General features: G+C 38.9%; 3 protein-coding genes across 3 annotated transcripts in view; 1 reads left to right on the plus strand and 2 right to left on the minus strand.

The window, feature by feature from the left end:
* LOC116160095 (fatty acid 2-hydroxylase) overlaps positions 1 to 18,971 on the minus strand; it is a 96,057-nt gene that overhangs the window by 59,216 nt on the left and 17,870 nt on the right. The window lies entirely within an intron of this gene.
* On the plus strand, positions 2,928 to 4,142 carry LOC116160097 (matrix metalloproteinase-9-like). The gene is made up of 6 exons (XM_031473241.1): positions 2,928 to 3,166; positions 3,221 to 3,358; positions 3,410 to 3,507; positions 3,560 to 3,724; positions 3,778 to 3,905; positions 3,952 to 4,142. Exons 1-6 carry the CDS (start codon positions 3,095 to 3,097, stop codon positions 4,110 to 4,112), a joined length of 762 nt encoding a protein of 253 aa, XP_031329101.1. The 5' UTR covers positions 2,928 to 3,094; the 3' UTR covers positions 4,113 to 4,142.
* Positions 15,097 to 16,398, minus strand: LOC116160098. Its single transcript, XM_031473242.1, has 2 exons — positions 15,933 to 16,398; positions 15,097 to 15,876 (listed from the first exon to the last, which is right to left on the minus strand). Exons 1-2 carry the CDS (start codon positions 15,965 to 15,967, stop codon positions 15,246 to 15,248), a joined length of 666 nt encoding a protein of 221 aa, XP_031329102.1. The 5' UTR covers positions 15,968 to 16,398; the 3' UTR covers positions 15,097 to 15,245.

Below are 18,971 nucleotides of genomic sequence, written 5' to 3' on the forward strand. Positions count from 1 at the left end.
TTTTTGTTATTATTCCTATTAGTGGAAAGAAAATTATATCTCTACGCCACTGAAGTGAGACGCTAATGATAACGGAAGTGGTGTGGTACTTTAATCACAGCTAGAGGCCACTTTTGGTTCCCGTGGTCTACGTCTGGCCAAGCATTTGATTCCCTCCATTAGTTTTCTAACTCAATGGGCCATATTCAGGGAAAATGCTTGTGAGATCGGAAGTGTCAAACCTGTGAGATGTCAAGCATCACACTATGTTACATTTACGCTCCGGTATTCTAATCCAATCGCTCAACCTGTCGCTTCGAGCTCCTTTTCCAGTTAGTCGACTTCATGTATTAGTTGTTCATCTACATTTATGGCTGCCAATTCGGGTCGTTTGAGTACATTTATGCTAGAAATTCGAGATAAGTATGTGCTTATCACATCGTTAGAGCCGAGGGGTGTCTCACTTAGGTAAAAAAATGTACATGTACTGCCAATAGTATATTATATACCGCGGGACTGAAGTAGTACTTTTAATCCCGAAGGTAAAGTTAATTTACCTGAGGGATTAAGACTACTACTTCAGTCGCAAAGTATATACGATATTTTTCGTACTTCCGAAACCTAAACAATTAATATGTATGGAGTTAGAGAACGCGTTCTTTCAAAAAATCACTTCTGAACAAGTTACCATAGGAACGTTGCGTTGGTACGACAAACCCTATGATGAATGATGAAGAATTTGGCATTAAAATTAAGCTAGTAGCACATTTCCAGAATAGTTTGTAATGTTTTTCTCATTGCACCATGTGAGAAATCATTCATAAGCATGATTATAAACTCTACTTGACTTCGTTGGAATTAAATCGTTCGTATCTCTTGGCAATTGCAAGAACGTCTGACGGCGTACAGTTAAGTTCGGAATCCGACATAATATGTAACCTGCAAGAAAAATTGGTCAATATCTTTTACTACTTTACTTGATACTCGGGTACTTACCAAAAACGCACAGTTCAAATGAGCTTTGAATGTTCCTGATAATTAATTTGTTGGATTGTCAAAATTTTCTTTCACCATAACAACCGCAAACCACAGCAATCTAGTTTTACATTTTTCAACATTTAACAGCTGCGCTGCAATCTTTTTGGGAATACTCCCTTAATTCTATCGTTCGAACAGCGTTTGCGGAAAAAATTGTATGTTTTATTCGGAGTAAAAGCACTTTTTGTGGCGCGTCTGAAATTGTCGGCCTCACTACGTTCGGCCGTCAAACATTTAAACTTGCCACAAAAAGTCACACTTTTACTCCTTATAAAACAATATACTATTTTATTTTACTTGCTATCATGTAAATACTTAATATATTATAGGTACTTAAGAACATTGTTTGAAAGTCTTGTACTTTGTTTCCAATTGCAACTTTTCATGGCGTTTCAGTCTGAACGGATAGCTGCCTACAATATTAATTATTGGTCCATGAAAAATAAATTCATTTTTGACAACCTAGTTGGGTATAGAAACTCAAGTTCTTTCTTAAGAAATGTAATTTTAAACTTGTTGTTTGGTAAAATTTCGACAACACGACCAACATACCATGTATCACCGTAGAAAACCCCATAGAACTCATCTTGTTTTATATTTGTACAAGAAGTATTGTTTTCATCCCGATTTTGATTGTTTGATATTTCTTTTCCAAGTCAGAATCTGAAATCGATTCGTTTTCGAATTCCCTTAAGAGTTCGCGACGCAGCATAGGGATTTCAATGGTAATTTCTTTATAGTCAATTATTAGGTCCCCTAATTATTTTAGAGCAAAAATCTAAATACGTTTTTTTCAGAGAAAAAAATACTGCATCTGTTCATACTGTTACTTATAATTTTCCGTTTTTCAAAACCGTAGAAATCGACAAAATAAAAAGATACATTTTACAATAAATCAGATATGCCTTGGAATTACCTAAAAAAACAGCGACGTTTCATTATTTGCCTTTGACGTGTGCCTTTGACGTATATTAAATTTATCTCGAAATTTATACTTGTTTATAAATTAGTTAATCATAAAATAAAACTGTTTATCATGTATTTAACTGAAGAAAAAGAGGAAATGTTAAAGTTGTTTTATGCCCGCCAAGTAACGTCTTTATTTAGTGTGAAGTACCCCAATCGGCCGATTCCAAGCTGTGCCACAGTAGACAGAATTGTGCGCAAGTTTGAAAGAACAGGCACAGTGTTAAATAACTGCAAGTGCAATGATAGGATAGTTTATAAATTCAATGGTGCAATAATGTTCAATATGTTCGTCAAAACCAACAGGAAAACGACAATACATTCAACGTTTTGGCTGCAGTAGCGGAAAATACGAATATAAGTTTAAGAACAATTCTTCCTCAAATCAATTTCTTTTTTTTTTATTCTGTGCTCTGGTTCCAGAAGATGATAAACAAAATAGTATCTGCTGCAGATGCAGCATTACATTCTCTAAAAAAATGATAAATAGTTCGTTATACAAGTTTATTATACAAGACGATAAAGGGATATTTTCACCATTGAGTGAAAGATGTTTCACGAGATGGTTAGTTTCCCTTTATCGTCGTGTATAATACAAAACTATTTTGTAGAAGGCCATATAAATCATTGCAAAGCGTCTGACAATTCTGAATTTAATTTAGAGACGCCATTCGTTGGGACAAAAAGTTATATTGATAGTCTGTTTTTAAGATAAAATCTGAAATAGTGAATACAATAGAATGGGTCTATCTCAATACTATGTACGAAGTCAACAAATATTTTGCTATATTTTAAGTTTAAGTGTGGGAGATATGTTTCGTCCCATGTTTTACTATAATTTTGTTTCCAAAATGTATGCGAACTTTTACCAAAAGCTGCTACGACGAAGATAAAATAACTCCCAAAAAGTATATCTGGCATCTGCAAACAAGATAAATCTGTAATATTCTATTATATTAGTTACGTAATGTTATTTGCTAAGGTACAAAAATAGATTATCACCATTTTATCTGAAATTTGGTATCTGCTTCTTTGTTAAGAGGTACTCAACGTTCTACTATAAATAAACCGCCGTTTTTCAACACCTTCATTGTATCCAAAGCATCTAACCATGAAATTGGTATTGATTGCAGCCCTATTCACTCTCACCTATGCTGCACCTGCTGCAGTCCGTAACAATGTTGTAAGTACCACATTCGCTGCCCGTATTGAGTAACGCTAATTATTTTAATTTTAGCTGAATTACTTAACGCAATTCGGTTATTTGGCAGAGGCTAAGTTAAATAACCCATTATATGTGGTGAAAGCTATCAAGAAACTACAACGCATGGCTCATATTCCCGAAACTGGTGTCATAGACGAGGCAACTATTGAGGTAATTGTACAGTCTTCACGCACACAGTTTGGTAATTGCTTCTGGTTATAGTTTACGAATACACCTCGCTGTGGGGTTCCCGACTTTGAGAATAGTCAACTTCGTGCTTTTGTACCTATGCCATGGAGTAAAAGGAACCTCACTTACTAGTAAGTATTTCGCCAAAGTGTAACAGAATAAAATACAACCAAATTCTTCCAGTTTAGGAAACAAGAGCAGACACCTTACGGAACAAGAATATGGCGACTACCTGAAACTTGCCCTGGATACTTGGGGAAAGCACGCCAAATTAAATTTCACCAGAACATTAGTCGTCGAAGATGCTGATATTGTTTCCTTTTTCGCCGTCAGAGATCACGGATGCGGGTATGTAATATATTTGAGTGCCCAATTTAATTTTGATAATTGCCTCTTTCCAGAACTCCGTTTGATGGAGAAGGCGGTATCTTGGCGCACGGCTTTTACCCAAACTTTTACACACCCCCGAACCCGAAAAACGGAGATATTCATTTTGACGATGACGAACCGTGGACTATAAATGGACATGGTAAGTCTACAGCAGGAATTGTCAGATTACTAAAACGAGTTTTCAGGAAGATATTTCGTTAGAGTTGCGCTACATGAGCTGGGCCACTCGCTTGGATTGGAGCACTCCTCTGTATATGGAGCGATCATGTTTCCGGCGGCGTCGTACAATCGGTCAACAGAACTACATCAAGATGATATCGTTAGGATACAAAAACTATATCCCTAGCGCCACTTACGATAACTGACGCTTTACTTAATTGTATATCTTGTTATCGGTCTAGTTTCGTCATAGTAAATACGCATAAACCTTGAGTTCTTTCTCGCCTACTCGACTTGCCTACGCTCCGATTAGACTTTTTATTGAATAGATATTTACTCCATTTGTAATTGCTATTTTATGATTATTTAATTTATGAAATAGTACCGTTTGAAACCGTTTTAAAAGCAATTCTATTTAGCCCTTCAATTCCTATCTTTAATATTGTAACTATCAATAACAAACATATTTTTTTAGATTTTTTAGATTAATGCGCTCATTGCTAATACGTTGTACCTTTATCTAGCACAGTTACTAATATTCTGCTAGTAAAATTATTATACTATTTTAACCATGATAGTCCCTCCTTTAAACTGCGACTAGTGAACGTATCAGACGTTCTCAGAGTGTTTAGAGCACTTAAATCAAACTCAGTAGGTGCTGATAAAATAAATTTATATTTGTGGAAATTGCGTTTGCCATTTTTAGCACCTGTTATAACTCATATTGTTAATTCTTGTTTAATTGATGGCTCATATCCACAAGCGTGGAAAAGCGCCGATGTCATACCTCTAGGTACCCAAAGTGTGTAATCCTAGTGGGTATAGTGAACTACGCCCTATAAGTATCTTACCATGTATATCAAAAGTACTAGAAAAAATTATTGGTGAGCAAATTCAGGAATATTTATCTCATACAAAGATTCTCCCTGAAATGCAGTCTGGTTTCAGGCCGGGTTATAGTTGCAACACGGCCCTTTTACATGTTACTGACGTTCTTATGTCTGCAATGGACAAAAATGAAATGCCCATTCTGGTATTGTTGGACTATACTAAAGCGTTTGACAGCTTGCTTTTGTCAATTCTCAAATATATTGGCTTTGATAATACCCCAATTAATTTAATTAGAAACTATATCTTTCAGCGCACACAACGTGTGGTTTACCGTGGAAGTGTATCAGAGTCGCTACTTATCACGTCCGGTGTTCCCCAAGGGTCCGTTTTAGGTCCATTACTGTATGTTATTTATTCTAGTCAAATAGTGAAATGTTTAAAATACTGTACATACCATATGTATGCCGATGACACACAATTAATATATTCATTCCCTTTAACTAATATTGACATGGCGAATACGGAAATTAATGCAGATTTGTAGCAACTTGTAACACTTTCCGAAAACCATGGCCTAAAGATAAACACTAATAAATGTTCTGTAATGTTGTTTGGCGCAGGTAAAGCGCATCATGAAAATATCAACTTAATTAAGGTAAAAATAAAGGGCACAGTGCTTCCGATTTCTGATCCATGTCACAAACCTTGGTGTAATATTAGATACAAAGTTTCGTTTTAAAAGATATGTATCGGAACTTCTTCGGAAGGCATATATGAATCTGAAAACGATATTTAATCATAGACATAGCGTCGGCTTAGTAAGAAAACTATGTAAGTCCAAATTTGCTCATTTTACAGGGGAAGGAAAAAACCGTACTAATAATTGGAAATAAGTTCTCTAATCTTTTGTCATTGTAACATATTGTAACGTGATTTATAAATTCGGGTTCGATTTATGTCAATATTTATTAAACAGAACTAAAACACTATAAAATCCGTACAATTTATATCGATTATTTATATCACTCACACTTCGCAATTTATATCAGATTTTCGCGCTCGATGTATACGTACTCGTTCGGTAGTAGACTCCCGCGATGTTCGGTCCGCAACCATTTATACACGCAAGCAATGTAAGTCCCGAACATTCTCGAATACGCGTAGAAAATTCCAGAGCGCTAAAGGCGACGTCATGTCTGGAGCATTTCCGTTACACTGCCCCCTTCTTAATTCTGGACGTCTCGTTCAGAAACTGCGTTAGTATTACTTTTTAATGCCTCGTGTCGGAATCTGCAGTCAGAGCCTGCTCGACAAACACCTTTCTTGAAAAAGTAACAGTCCACAGTTTTGCGGAGGGTCGTCCCCTGTGGGTTGAAGCAGCATACTGTAATTCGAACGCTAGTGTTTCTAAAAATCACTTCTATCATGGTTCGCACTATCTTCCAGTCCGACCCATCTAAACCACATCCAATCTTCGGGATCGCCAAGCTATTTATGTCATAGTATGCCATGAGTTTCTTTAAGTTTTTTAAAGCAGACCAGAGGTTTTCATAGGTGGGTTTGCCTTCTGACGTTTTCTTTGGAACCAAGTAGAACAAAGAGCGTTGACTATCTTCCAAGCGCAGTACTTTACCCACTCGTGGTCTTTGCTTTATCAACTCGTCTATTCTTCCAAATCTTTTCCGGGATACGGAAGCTATACCTCTACCCATGCGAAGGTCTTCGGCTACACAATGGGCGATGGAAACGTTAACCGGAAGCTCAAAAATATTTTGACAAATTTCCTGAGTAACGCCAAATCGAGCTTTCGTCCGCTGGGCGTAATTTGACATAAAATCGTTAAAGTTTGGCTCGATCCCAAAGCTGCGTTCCTCTTCTCGAATACCTCTAACTTCTTCGTTGTTGTTGGATCCGGCATATCGTGCGAGTCGATTAATGTGGACAACTTTCGGTTTTCGGTGGTTCATTCTGATACGATATATCACGTCATTTATTTCTTGATCACCTCATACGGACCTTCCCATTGTCTTTGTAGCTTGGGAGAAAGACCCCTTCGTCTCTGTGGATTGTGCAGCCATACCAGATCTCCAGCTTCAAAAGTTTCATTGGCCGAGCGGAGGTTGTATTGATTTTTCATGCGATCGCTGGCAATCTGAATATGACTTCTAACCAAGTCGTGAATATCGTTCATCTTCGCCTTTAGTTGGTCAACATAATTTTCACCTGCGACATATTCTTCATGGGGTTTACGCCCAAACTCGAGATCACATGGAAGGCGTAGTTCACGACCCAACATAAGGCAGGCAGGAGTCTGACCCGTGGTCTCGTTGACGGCTGATCGATATGCCATAAGGAACAGGTGGAGGTACTAGTCCCAATTTTTCTGATGTTCTGCCACGACTTTTGAAAGATATTTACCCATCGTTCGATTCATTCTCTCAACCATTCCATCTGACTGAGGATGCAAAGGTGTTGTTCTGGTTTTATTGGCTCCTACCAATCGACAAACATCTTGGAATAAAGCCGATTCAAAGTTCCTTCCTTGGTCTGAATGGATTTCTATAGGAACACCAAAACGTGTAAAGAACTCCTTTACCAACACTTCTGCAACTGTTGCTGCCTCTTGGTTTGAAATGGCGTAAGCTTCAGTCCACTTTGTGAAATAATCCATAGCGACTAGGATATATTTATTTCCGCCATCTGTCTCGGGAAACGGTCCTGCGATATCGATAGCAACTCGTTCCATCGGACTACCAACGTTATACTGCCTCATGGGTGCCTTCTTCTTGGAAACTGGTCCGTTTCCAGTAGCACATAACTCACATTTTTGACACCATCGCCGGACATCTTCTTTACGGTTGACCCAATAGAATCGCTCACGTACCCTTTGCAACGTTTTCGTAATACCAAAGTGTCCTCCAGAAGCGCCGTCATGCGATTTTCGCAATACTTCCGACACTTTGCTTCTAGGTACTACTAATTGCAGCGTCGATTCGGTGCCATCTTCACTTTCAAGGGTCCTATACAACAGGTTGTCTTTCAGAGTCAGGCTATTCCATTGGCCCCAATAACTCTTTACTTCAGGACTTGTGGCACTAATGTCTTGCCAGCCTGGTCTTTGTCCGTGGCGCATCCAATTCAGAACAGTTTTTATACTTGGGTCGTTTTCTTGGGCCGTTTTGATTTCGCTTGGCTTCCATTCCTCACTCTCTACAGTTGTTCGTCGCAGATGGCCAATCTTGTCTTCTATTTTAGAACAATGTGTGCAGTTGTCCTTGCACGGTCTTCTTGACAAAGCGTCTGCATTATTGTGGACTTTTCCAGACGACGAAATGTTTACAGTGAAGATCGGGGCTTTGTTTCTGCAGGTCGACGATAGCCCCTTCCTGTCGACCTTTCTTAGTTTTCCGACTGCTGCAATGGTTTTTGGCAGTTGCGGCGAACGTGTCCAATCTCGCCGTGGTTCACGTTTCTTTGCCAGTGACTGTATTGCTTTATTGACCTTTTCTTCCATTACTTTACTGACCTTTTCTTCCACTACTTTACTGACCTTTTCTTCCACTACTTTACTGACCTTTTCTTCAAAACTTTCAGAGCCACCTTCCTCTTCGATGGTTCTTACCCGGCTCTCACTGCGAGGTTCCACCATACGTACTCGCGCATTTCCATGACTAGCTTTCTTGGCGGCTTCGAATTCTAATGCATAGGCCAAAGCTTTCTCAATTTTGTCGTGCCTAGCCAGTCTCAAAGCCTGCTGGGCATCTCCATCACGAACGGCATCGATAAATGTTTGTACAGCCAGTTGATCAAGAAAGCTTCTCCGGTGCCGTAGGGTATGCCAATCGAATCAGTCTAGCGATGTCCGCTTCAAGTTCCTGCAAACTTTCTCCAGGTTTCTGCATTCGGTTCTTGACTTGGGCATAGTAAACTTGCTGAAGGTGTCTATCGCCATATCGCATTTCGAGTCGCGCTACTATTTGTTGGAAGTTCTGTTGATCCTCGGGGATGGTCCGCAACACATCCAGAGCATCTCCTCTCAGAGCAAGAATCAGGGTTGTAGTTTTGTCTTGAAGAGTCCATTTATTTGCCGCAGCCGCTGCTTCAAACTGTCGAACGTACGTGGTCCAAGGAATCTTACCATCAAAAGTAGGTGGCTTTACTCGAGCTTGCTGAACGTCGCCTTCTACTCTTGTATTTGTTTCTGGGTCGACCTTCTTGTAATGAGTAGGCTGTGGCACCTCAAGAAGACGGTCCATCAGTAATTCATCTGGGGCACTACTAGTACGCTCTTCGGTAGTCAGTCGCAGGAATTGCTCGCGCAGCTCTTCATACTTGTGCTCAATCTCAACGAATGTTGCTTTAAATGTTTTGGAAACTTCCGTAATTCTATCTTCAACTTTTTCTTCGATAATCTTTCTAGAATTTTCCTCCAACTTCTCGAACTTCTCTTGAATGAATTTCATTTCTAGAATTTTCTTCCAACTTCTCGAACTTCTCTTGAATATCTCTAGAATTTTCTTCCAACTTCTCGAACTTCTCTTGAATATTTCTAGAATTTTCTTCATTAATCTTTCTTGAATTTTCTTCCAACTTCTCGAACTTCTCTTGAATATTTCTAGAATTTTCTTCATTAATCTTTCTAGAATTTTCTTCCATTTTCTCGAACTTCTCTTCAAAATTTCTAGAATTTTCTTCCAACTTCTCTTGGTTGCTTTTTATTTCTTGTTGCAAAACCTGTTGGCCATTTTGGATTTGCTGGAGCAAATTGAGCATCGTTTCTTCCATTTTAGCGGCAGCAGATCTTGTTACAGGCATACACAAGCACAAGCACTTAATTTAATCTTACTTTTAATTAATTTTATTAATCCCACTGCTGACACCAATGTAACGTGATTTATAAATTCGGGTTCGATTTATGTCAATATTTATTAATCAGAACTAAAACACTATCCGTACAATTTATATCGATTATTTATATCACACACACTTCGCAATTTATATTTCCGCGCTCGATCTCGTTCGATAGTAAACTGCCGCGATGTTCGGTCCGCAACCATTTATACACGCAAGCAATGTAAGTCCCGAACATTCTCGAATACGCGTAGAAAATTCCAGAGCGCCAAAGGCGACGTCATGTCTGGAGCATTTCCGTTACAATATTATAGTCGACTATATCATATCAAATAATCTCGCGAACTCGTTAAATAAATGTTTGTGAAAAATAGCGGACTTACAGATTATCGACACACGATCTGATAGGGCTTGAGTGTTTTTCTTGAGCATAGTGCTAAAGTGAGTACCTTTCAAAAGCTTAAAAAGTTGTATGAAATTAAACTCATGACCTGTTTGAAAAAGTTTATTCTTTAGCTTTACATCTTTAATAGGTTTAATGGACAGGCAAGTTATCATAAGAAGAATGGTAATCTTGTAACAGGGATTTCTTTAAGTATTGCAAGTGGTCATATTTGGTTTTTTTAATAGGCAGTCTTGATTTATACAAACGAGGTAACTCTGCAAGGTTGACACTATTGGCCTTTTGAACAGGACTCTGAATCAGAAAGTAGGTATTAGTTTATAAAATTTAACAAGAAATAGTTACATACCTCTAGTTGTTTCCATTGTTCGTGATGATTGAGTTTATAATAAATTTTTCCTTCCAGTGTATATTTTAATTGCCTTAGGTCTGTTACTTGAGGATCACCTGCTTTCTTTCCGGACCGTGTGTTTGGATAAAATTGCGCTTGACTGAACTTTTTAAAAAAGTCATGTTTAATGTAGTGGACGTTGTATGGATTTGGATTTTTTCTAGCAGTTTTGCATATTTCCACACAGTCAGCAGGAACATTGATCTTGACATTCCTCATCCTTTTTTCAATCGTTGAGTGCATGGACGCGACTTCCATCTGGGTGTGACCCACTTCCAAGTATTTTTGGATTATCGTTACACCATAAAATATAGAAATGTTTAGAAGTGCATTCGCCATTGTGGTATTTCTGTTTTGGCTTGTGCACCCATCGCTATAGATTATAATGTCTTGATCCTCTTTCCTACCTACCTAGTAAGGTATCGCTATTTTCACCTAAAAGTCGCAAAGCAAAGAAGCAAAGTTATCGGAAATTACTCCTCCCTCCGTTTCGTTCCACAGATAACAATATCCATAATGTGTTTTCACATCAAAAATTGTATAATTATGCGTGATTAATTTTGTACGGAAATAGTTAGCAGACACTTTAGAGAGTTTGCTTAGAAGTACCGCTTGAAGATCCACTGTATATACTAAATTGTTGGACTCTTTATCAAGCCGACTTTCATTACGTGCTGCCTTTTTCCGATTTTGATGTTCTTGGTGCTTCACCTCATCAAGGTTACCTACTTCATGTTCTGCGCATATTTCACATTGATCATTTTTAGGAATATAGAGGCTTACATTTTGCTTAGCGAAATATTTTTCAAGCGAAAAAATTGAGAGTTATTAGTTTTTGAAAAGATAAGGATTTATTTAGAATCAGTATAAATGTTATACTTTTAATCATTGTAACAGAATTTTAAATGTTAGCTACCATTTTTATGAAAAACGTACAATTTTTGTTGTTGTTCACCCTTGTATGTAAGTAAAGAAAGATTTATTTTAGGTGTTAGAAGTGCCGGTTTTTTTAGGATCTACCATACCTAAGTGAATTCATTCATGCCGAGACGTTCTTGTTAGATGTACAGTTTGAAAGTTTTTTGAAGGGTATTCATTTGATCGGAGTTTTCGATGGGAGAATAGAATCAATTAGAGATCTGGAAAGGTATATCAGGTTAAGTCAGCCCAATTCTATTTATGTTTTGGACGCAGATCTATTTATAGCGATAAATCATGCTAGGCTAGAGGTGGGTGATAGGCGTAAGACGAAAAAATATGCGTGCGTAAATGTGACCCAAAGTTCCTTTGTGAAGAGGAAAAGTGATGGAGGAATATCTTATACCTTTCGGATGATGTCGATATCAAGTGTGGTCGAACCGTTTAAGATTGTCAATACGCAGGACAGTAGTTTGAGAAGCGATGAGGAAGAATTAGACGCTGATGAGATTGATACTATTTACCAGAATATTCGAAGTAGACGTGAGACAGCGAAGCGAGGACGAGGTGGAAGACGATCAGGTGTTGAGAGAAGGAGTGGCACACCAACTTCTTCAAACAGCGCCCGGAGTACGATTCACTCTCTAACGCATGATTTGGAAGCATTGAACACTACTAAATTCCCAACTATAAAAATCTATAAATCAGTAAAAATGATTAGAACAAATCACAAGAAATAAAGGGGTAATTAAAAAATGTTATAACAAACAATGCTAATCTAGTTCACTCATTACCTGAAAACGAGGTAATTTACAGACGGTGTCATTATAGAAAAATGCAGTAAATGCATTGAATAAGTAACTTATTCAACGGTAACAGAAATGGGAATTTGTGCATCTCCAGTCAAATATTGTACAGCTTTTCGATAACTTGTTTACATAATTAGTCCTTGATCATTATACATGGTCTATTGTGTTTAACAATAAATGAAGAAAATATGCAAAACTGAGAAGGATAGATACATCGTTGGTTTCACTCAAGGAGATTCATGTAGCAGTGTGCATTGTTGGTGGTCTAACCAATTGCAATAACACTGAAATACAAATTGACTACAGAGGAGCCTTAAGACACTCAATCGTAAGTGGATTCATTTGCTTAAACTCTCGGTACCATTTTCTTTATATTGTAGGTGACCAAACACCTTATTGTAACATTTCGCCTGTAAAACTCAACCACATCGAATCACCATCGAAGGTTTTTTGTGTATACTCTCCTGTGAGGATGTGGGAATTATTCGTTGGGTAATCACTCGGTTGTAATCGTTTATTATCTTCGAGTTCTTGTACGGGGGTTACAATCCACCATTTCATTTTTCATGTGGGGATACAATAATTGAATAATTTGGGAGCGTATATTTTATTTTGTGATCATAATAAAGATCAAATATTTTTGCGGGTCGTTAAAAGATCGACTTTTTTTTTCTTCTGAACTGAAGCTGACCTTCCCAGTTTCAGCGGCTGTCGGTGTAATTAATATAGAAACTGGATGGGGCCCAAAAGACCCAGAAACCAGAGTACCTGTAAGCATCATTCGAATTGGAATCGAGCCCATTGAACCACTGAGAATTGTTTCCAATATTTTACCCACAACCCTGTATGACTCTCCGCTATTCAGTCAATCGAGCTAGCTGGTCGTTCAGCGGCGTGTGTGCGTTTGCCCAGGAAAATAATTATAGCGCGCTGGTTTTACAGCTTGCGCGTCATAAGTTTATTCCCAGCTTATTTTTTAGGAATTGTATAACCACAGCATATGTGTCTTCGTTAAGTACTTCGGCTAATATTGTTTGGTAGTGGAAGATTGCAAAAAACGCTTCAAATCTTTACGAGAAAAATATTATGGCCCCTCATGTCATTCTTTGATTTTATGTTTCAAAACTTAACTCCTCGAAAGTATGTATAGAACATTTTGAAATGATAAATGAAAATATTAAATAATAATTATTTCAGAACCTGTTCAAGTTTCCTTGTGAATGAAAATGTAGTATCACATGCAATAACTACACAAAATGTGCCAATTTCTGGATGGAGTAAGGTTCCACTTCCTTTGCCGTCCACGTCATCTACATCAAGTGCATGTGAAAGTAGTGAAAGAAGCAATCCTCCTTGTAATGTCTGTCGGAGTGAGTTTGAATTGTTAAACGAATATTTCGTTATCAAATAGAATCTCGGTTAGAATGTTGATAGTGTCTTCTGTGGGTATATTAGTGTATAAGTTGGTAATGTCAAAGTATGAATTTTTGAGCCTTTTGAATTTGTAGAATGTTGTTCGTGAGTTGTTGAGAATTTTTGATTGAATATTTAGATTTATATTTGAATATGTGAAGCATTAGATGGTTAAGAAATTTGGCTATTTTGGATGATGTTTATAGGCCGTATTGGTTTGTCGATTTTATGAAGTTTAATAATACTAGGCGTTTACGTTTATTCGTTCCGTTCAGTTTTATTTAATCGGAGCGTTAAATATTCGTTCGAAAATTTCTTCGGGACAACTCTTTAGTGTTCAAATATTACATCAGATCTATAAACCTAGCGATCTGCTCGTTGAGTAGGGTTGGTGTTTGGTATCTGTCAAAAAAATCATAACATAACCTTAAAAATAACGTTTTGAAAATGCAACAGGACTTGCTCGTTGTGCGTTTTATGACTATATTAGTTATGAAACAAAGGCGCACATATTAGAGAACTGCACACGGTTGAATATGATGGGACTGAGAATACTTCTGCTATTTTAGGTAAGCTATTACTTTGTAATAATACCCACATTACTACGTCGTTAATACCGAGTCCGAAGACATTCAACAAGAACCATCGCCACTTGGCATTGTTAATAATAAGAAAAATAATAATCCAGCTCAACTTTTGAAATGGAAAAGTGATGATGTACGATTACAAATCAATTTGTACGAAGAGCACAAAGACGACTTTTAACAATCCAAGGAAAACAAATAGAAGTACATGGCAGAAGATTGCAACGATAATGTCTTAGAATGGTTGCAACGTTTCTTGGGAGCAATGCGAGTCCAAGTTCAAAAATATGAAAAAGACTAAAAAAGATAAAGGTATAATCAAATCAATTAATCAAATATCATTACACGTAAACGAAAAAGGGTGGCGGAAGAAGAACCCGCCTGGTTTAAATAATCACGTCAAGCATACCTTCGCGTGATGTCACGCTAGGAGACACACTTGTGTGCGCTCACGGTGTCGCGCGGTAGCTGTCGTTGCAATTTAAGATTTGCATTTCACTAATTAGTAGCGATGAAGCGAAGTAGAGATTCTTCTTCGTTAAGTTCTTCAGACGAAGAGGATATAGAAAACGTGGCTGCTTTTACAGTGGCTAATGGAATACAGCGCAGTGTTTGGATTTACCACATAAATCTTCGAAGAGAAGAAGTGGGGGTATTTCGTCAATTAGTCCACGAATTATTGAATGGACATCCAAGCCGCCTGCAGATGTATTTCAGAATGACCAAAGAAGAATTTTACTTTTTGCATGGACTGATTAAAAATGACATTCAGAAGCAAAATACTCAGTTTAGAAAGGCCATTAGTACCGAAGAAAGATTGGCTGTGTGTTTAAGGTAACTATTCATTGAAATGTACGAACATGTTTTATTTTCCAAAACGTATTGCTACACAACTTTAATGACTATTATAGAAAAGTATAACGAATTTTGTTATTAAAGTCACACAAAGACGTCAATTCTAGTACCGTTGGTTCGCACTCCTCGCGAGTCTTCTCTGATGTCGAGTAGGTAGTTGCTTATTTTTGGGGCATTTGTGAATTGCCCATAGTCAGCTTCTTTATACTCCTGCGGCGACAGTGCCGATTGCATAGTGTATGATTCTGAAGATGATCTTGAATATTTATAAGGTTGAGACCAAGGGTTGCACACAATATGACGATGATGTAGATGGTCTAGAATTCTCATGAGGTGGAAATAATGGCTGCACAGTAGTACATGATCGTGACGTAGGTGTATGAGCACTTTGTGCTTGTGCGCATCTCAATTCAGCTTGAAGAATAGTATTGCTCAATGTCAGCTTAATAGAAGCTTGTTCCGTTTTTGGTAATTGTTTCGCCATTCTGGCTAAACCTAGGAAAAACATGTCAGTCTCGTCCAAACTTTCAAAACAGGTGTGCTTCTTTTGCGATGATGTTTTTTCTTCGAATTTTCGTTTTCGTAGAGCGGCATTTTGTTCCATTATTGCTGCCATTTTATCCGCTGCAGAAATTTTGCGGTATGAACAATTTTTTCTTTTCTTTATATGTTCTAATGTTTTTGTATTTTCGGAGCGCAATATATCACCTTGTGAAGGTATTTGTGTTTGCGTTACTGCACTTCTTCGTTCTTCGTGGCCTTCTTCAGCTGTATCTTTAGAGTCTGCATTTTGTTCTTCTACTTCCTGTTCGTCTGCGTCATCGTCGTTAGTAACGTCTTCGGCGGTAACGTGGATGTCTTCTTCATTTTGTGAATTTTGCAAGTTTCCGCGAGCCCTATAAACAATTTCGCAAAGGTTCTGAATCAAATCGGCACGATAATTGGTATTTACCTTCGACCTTCTAAATAAGGTAACAAGAATGCCATCTGGTTTTCAAATTTCCATGGCGTAATTTGTTTAGTAGCCTGGCCACTTTTGGTAGACAGGCGCCTATTTCTTGCATTGCAAAAACATCGTCGAAGTTTGTCCCACTTTGCCTTGGCGTTGTCCGCTACACGTAAAAGCAAAGAAATAAATATTAAACAATGTTTCAGATTTCTGGCAACTGGAAATTCGTTTAGGAGTATGGAATTTAATTACAGAATAGGCTTCAGTACTGTTCCGTCAAATAGTACAAGAAGTTTGTGATGCCATATGGAACAATTTGCGGTCTATTGTAATGCCAAAACCAACGGAAGAGTTATGGAAAACGTCGTCAGCTAGATTTAACCAACAGTGGAATTTTCCTAATTGTGTTGCTGCTATAGACGGCAAGCACATTAATATTCAGTGTCCTTTTAATGCAGGATCCACATACTACAACTACAAGGGAAGTCATTCTATAGTTCTGATGGCGCTAGTTGATGCAGACTACAAGTTTATTGCCATTAACGTTGGCTCTTATGGGAGGAATAGCGATGGTGGTATTTTTGAAAAGTCAGATATTGGAAAAATGCTTGACCAAAGAACATTGAACGTACCAGCAGACTCGCCATTGGAACCAAATGGATCACCTCAGCCACATGTCATCGTGGGCGATGAAGCGTTTCCACTTAAAAAATATTTGCTCCGTCCATACAGTAAATCTCATTTACAAGAAAACGAAGCTCACAAAATATACAATTACAGATTATCAAGAGCACGACGTGTGGTGGAAAATGCGTTTGGTATTTTGGTAGCACGATGGAGAGTGTTTCGTAGACACTTAGAGGTACAACCAGAATTGGTGGATAAAATTGTTCTTGCTTGTTGCTGTCTTCATAACATGTTATGTGCGGATGCATAACAACCAGGTAATATAACTTTGCATGCATTTGACGCTGCCTTTCAGAATCTTGATGGAATGAGACGGAATTGCACTAATGAAGAGTTCGAGAGGCTTTTAAAGACTTTTTCAATTCCCCTTCGGGTAGTGTACCTTCGCAAATAGACATAGTTCGTAGGGGTAGAATACACCGTGATAACGATTAGGTACTTATTTACAGTGTATATGTAGTCTGCTAATGTGTTAGGTTTGTAAATATGTATAATATACATATTACTAGGTAATAAAAGAACAAACTTTACCTGGTATTTTTAAGGTTCTACCAATTTCCTCCCAAGGTTCTTGTCGAACCCTCTGATCCCGGTACTCAGCAGAGGAGTGATTGTATAGCCCTTCGTGCTGTCTCGCCAGTTCAATTAAATATTCGTCCATCTTTTTTTGACGACTAGACCACTTCGGGAAACAATTGACGTGATGTCACGTTCTACTACAAAATGTAATTTTGCGGGATAACGGAGGCGTGATATCATGCGAGATCAGAACAGCACGTCGTGAGTGGCACATATTGCGCAGGTAACGAGAGTTTGCGTAATAGCACGTGAGGTCCGCCTTAAATCGCCCTTTTAATAATCCAAAAGTTTGTTCGATACAAACCCTCGTTGAAGTTTTCTATTGTAATTTTTTTGTTTTTGGGTCAAGCTACCATTATCTTTATAAGGGGTAAGTAAGTAAGATTAAAGAGTGGGTACGCAGAGTCTCCTAACATATGACGACGAAGTGGAACAGAGTTAAGAACTTCATAACCAAAGTGGTAAGCAAGAGAGAACGAGAGGGACGAGAAAGGGAGAGGGCAGTATAGGCCGGCAGGTACACCGGTAGATACCCGGCTAACATCTAGGTGGCGACCATCTGCCACCGGACAACCCTCGGCCGTGAAGAATGCCTTTTGGCGATACCCGGCCGTCACCAAGTCTTAGAGAGGAAAAAAAAGGCTAGGTTAGGTTTGGGTTAGTCGCGGCCTGAGTTTCATAGCGATCGGACGCGAAATAACCGACCTGCGGCTTTTTGAAGTGTAGTTGTTTGTTAAAAATTAATGAGGGGTATCGGCGTGTGCGCGCTGAATTCCGCTAATTTTTGGTGTTGGTTTTATCTAAATCGGACCGGTAGTACCGGAGATACGATTTTTTAAAGTTTGTAATAGTGAAATAACAAATACGTGTGGGTGTGATAAGAAGAGGGACGGAAATCCGAGGGCTAGCGGGACGTGCCGGGCATCCAGGGGAAGCCCATCTCCCGGGTCGAACCCGTACCGGGACATCCTTATCGGACGGAGGAGACGGGAGCTGGAGGCTAATCATTCCGGCGGCGATAATCATAGATAGACCCACGGAGGCGTCGAAGAGCGACGGGACAAGGCTCGGCGCACTGGGCGTTTAAAGATCTACAGCTGGGTACCACACACGAGGGGGTAGAAACCACCCTACCGCAGTAACGTCCGACGACCACGTGGATTTCGGGGGCGGAAGGAGGCTTCTGAACAGGTAGTGTTGCATGTCATTTTACTAAGTAAATTAACACGAGTCTAAAAAAGTTGGCCGCGTGCCGCTCCGAGCGGTAGTTATCGCGGGATAAGCTAATCAGTTTTTGCCCTAAAAATCCGAACTGGGAGAGCCGCGCGGCAGGAAACCCTCAGACAGTGGCAGAAGGAGTGGGAGGAATCAGGAACAAACTGGACAAAGACGTTCATCCCAGATGTAGAGCGATGGGCTAACAGGAAATGGGGAAGTCTGACGTACAAGGCCACATAGGCGCTCTCGGGGCACGGCAACTTCAGCTACTATTTGGCCAAATTCAAAAAGAGAGAGACCAGCGCGTGCGTTTACTGTGGTGCCGAAGACACGCCAAAACACACCATCTTCGAATGCGTGAGGTGGGAGGAAGCAAGACTGAAGGCTGGCATAGAGTGCGGTACAAATATAACTGTGGAGAACGTGGCGCAAGTAATGATGAACAACGAAAGTGGCTGGAAGGTCGTCATTAATATGATAACAGATATACTTAAAAGGAAAGTAGACAGATAAACGGAGGCATAATACCGCCTACCTTGGAATTAATGTCGGCCGACG

Source organism: Photinus pyralis, unplaced genomic scaffold (assembly GCF_008802855.1).
Source record: "Photinus pyralis isolate 1611_PpyrPB1 unplaced genomic scaffold, Ppyr1.3 Ppyr1.4_LG1, whole genome shotgun sequence".
NCBI lineage: Eukaryota > Metazoa > Arthropoda > Insecta > Coleoptera > Lampyridae > Photinus > Photinus pyralis.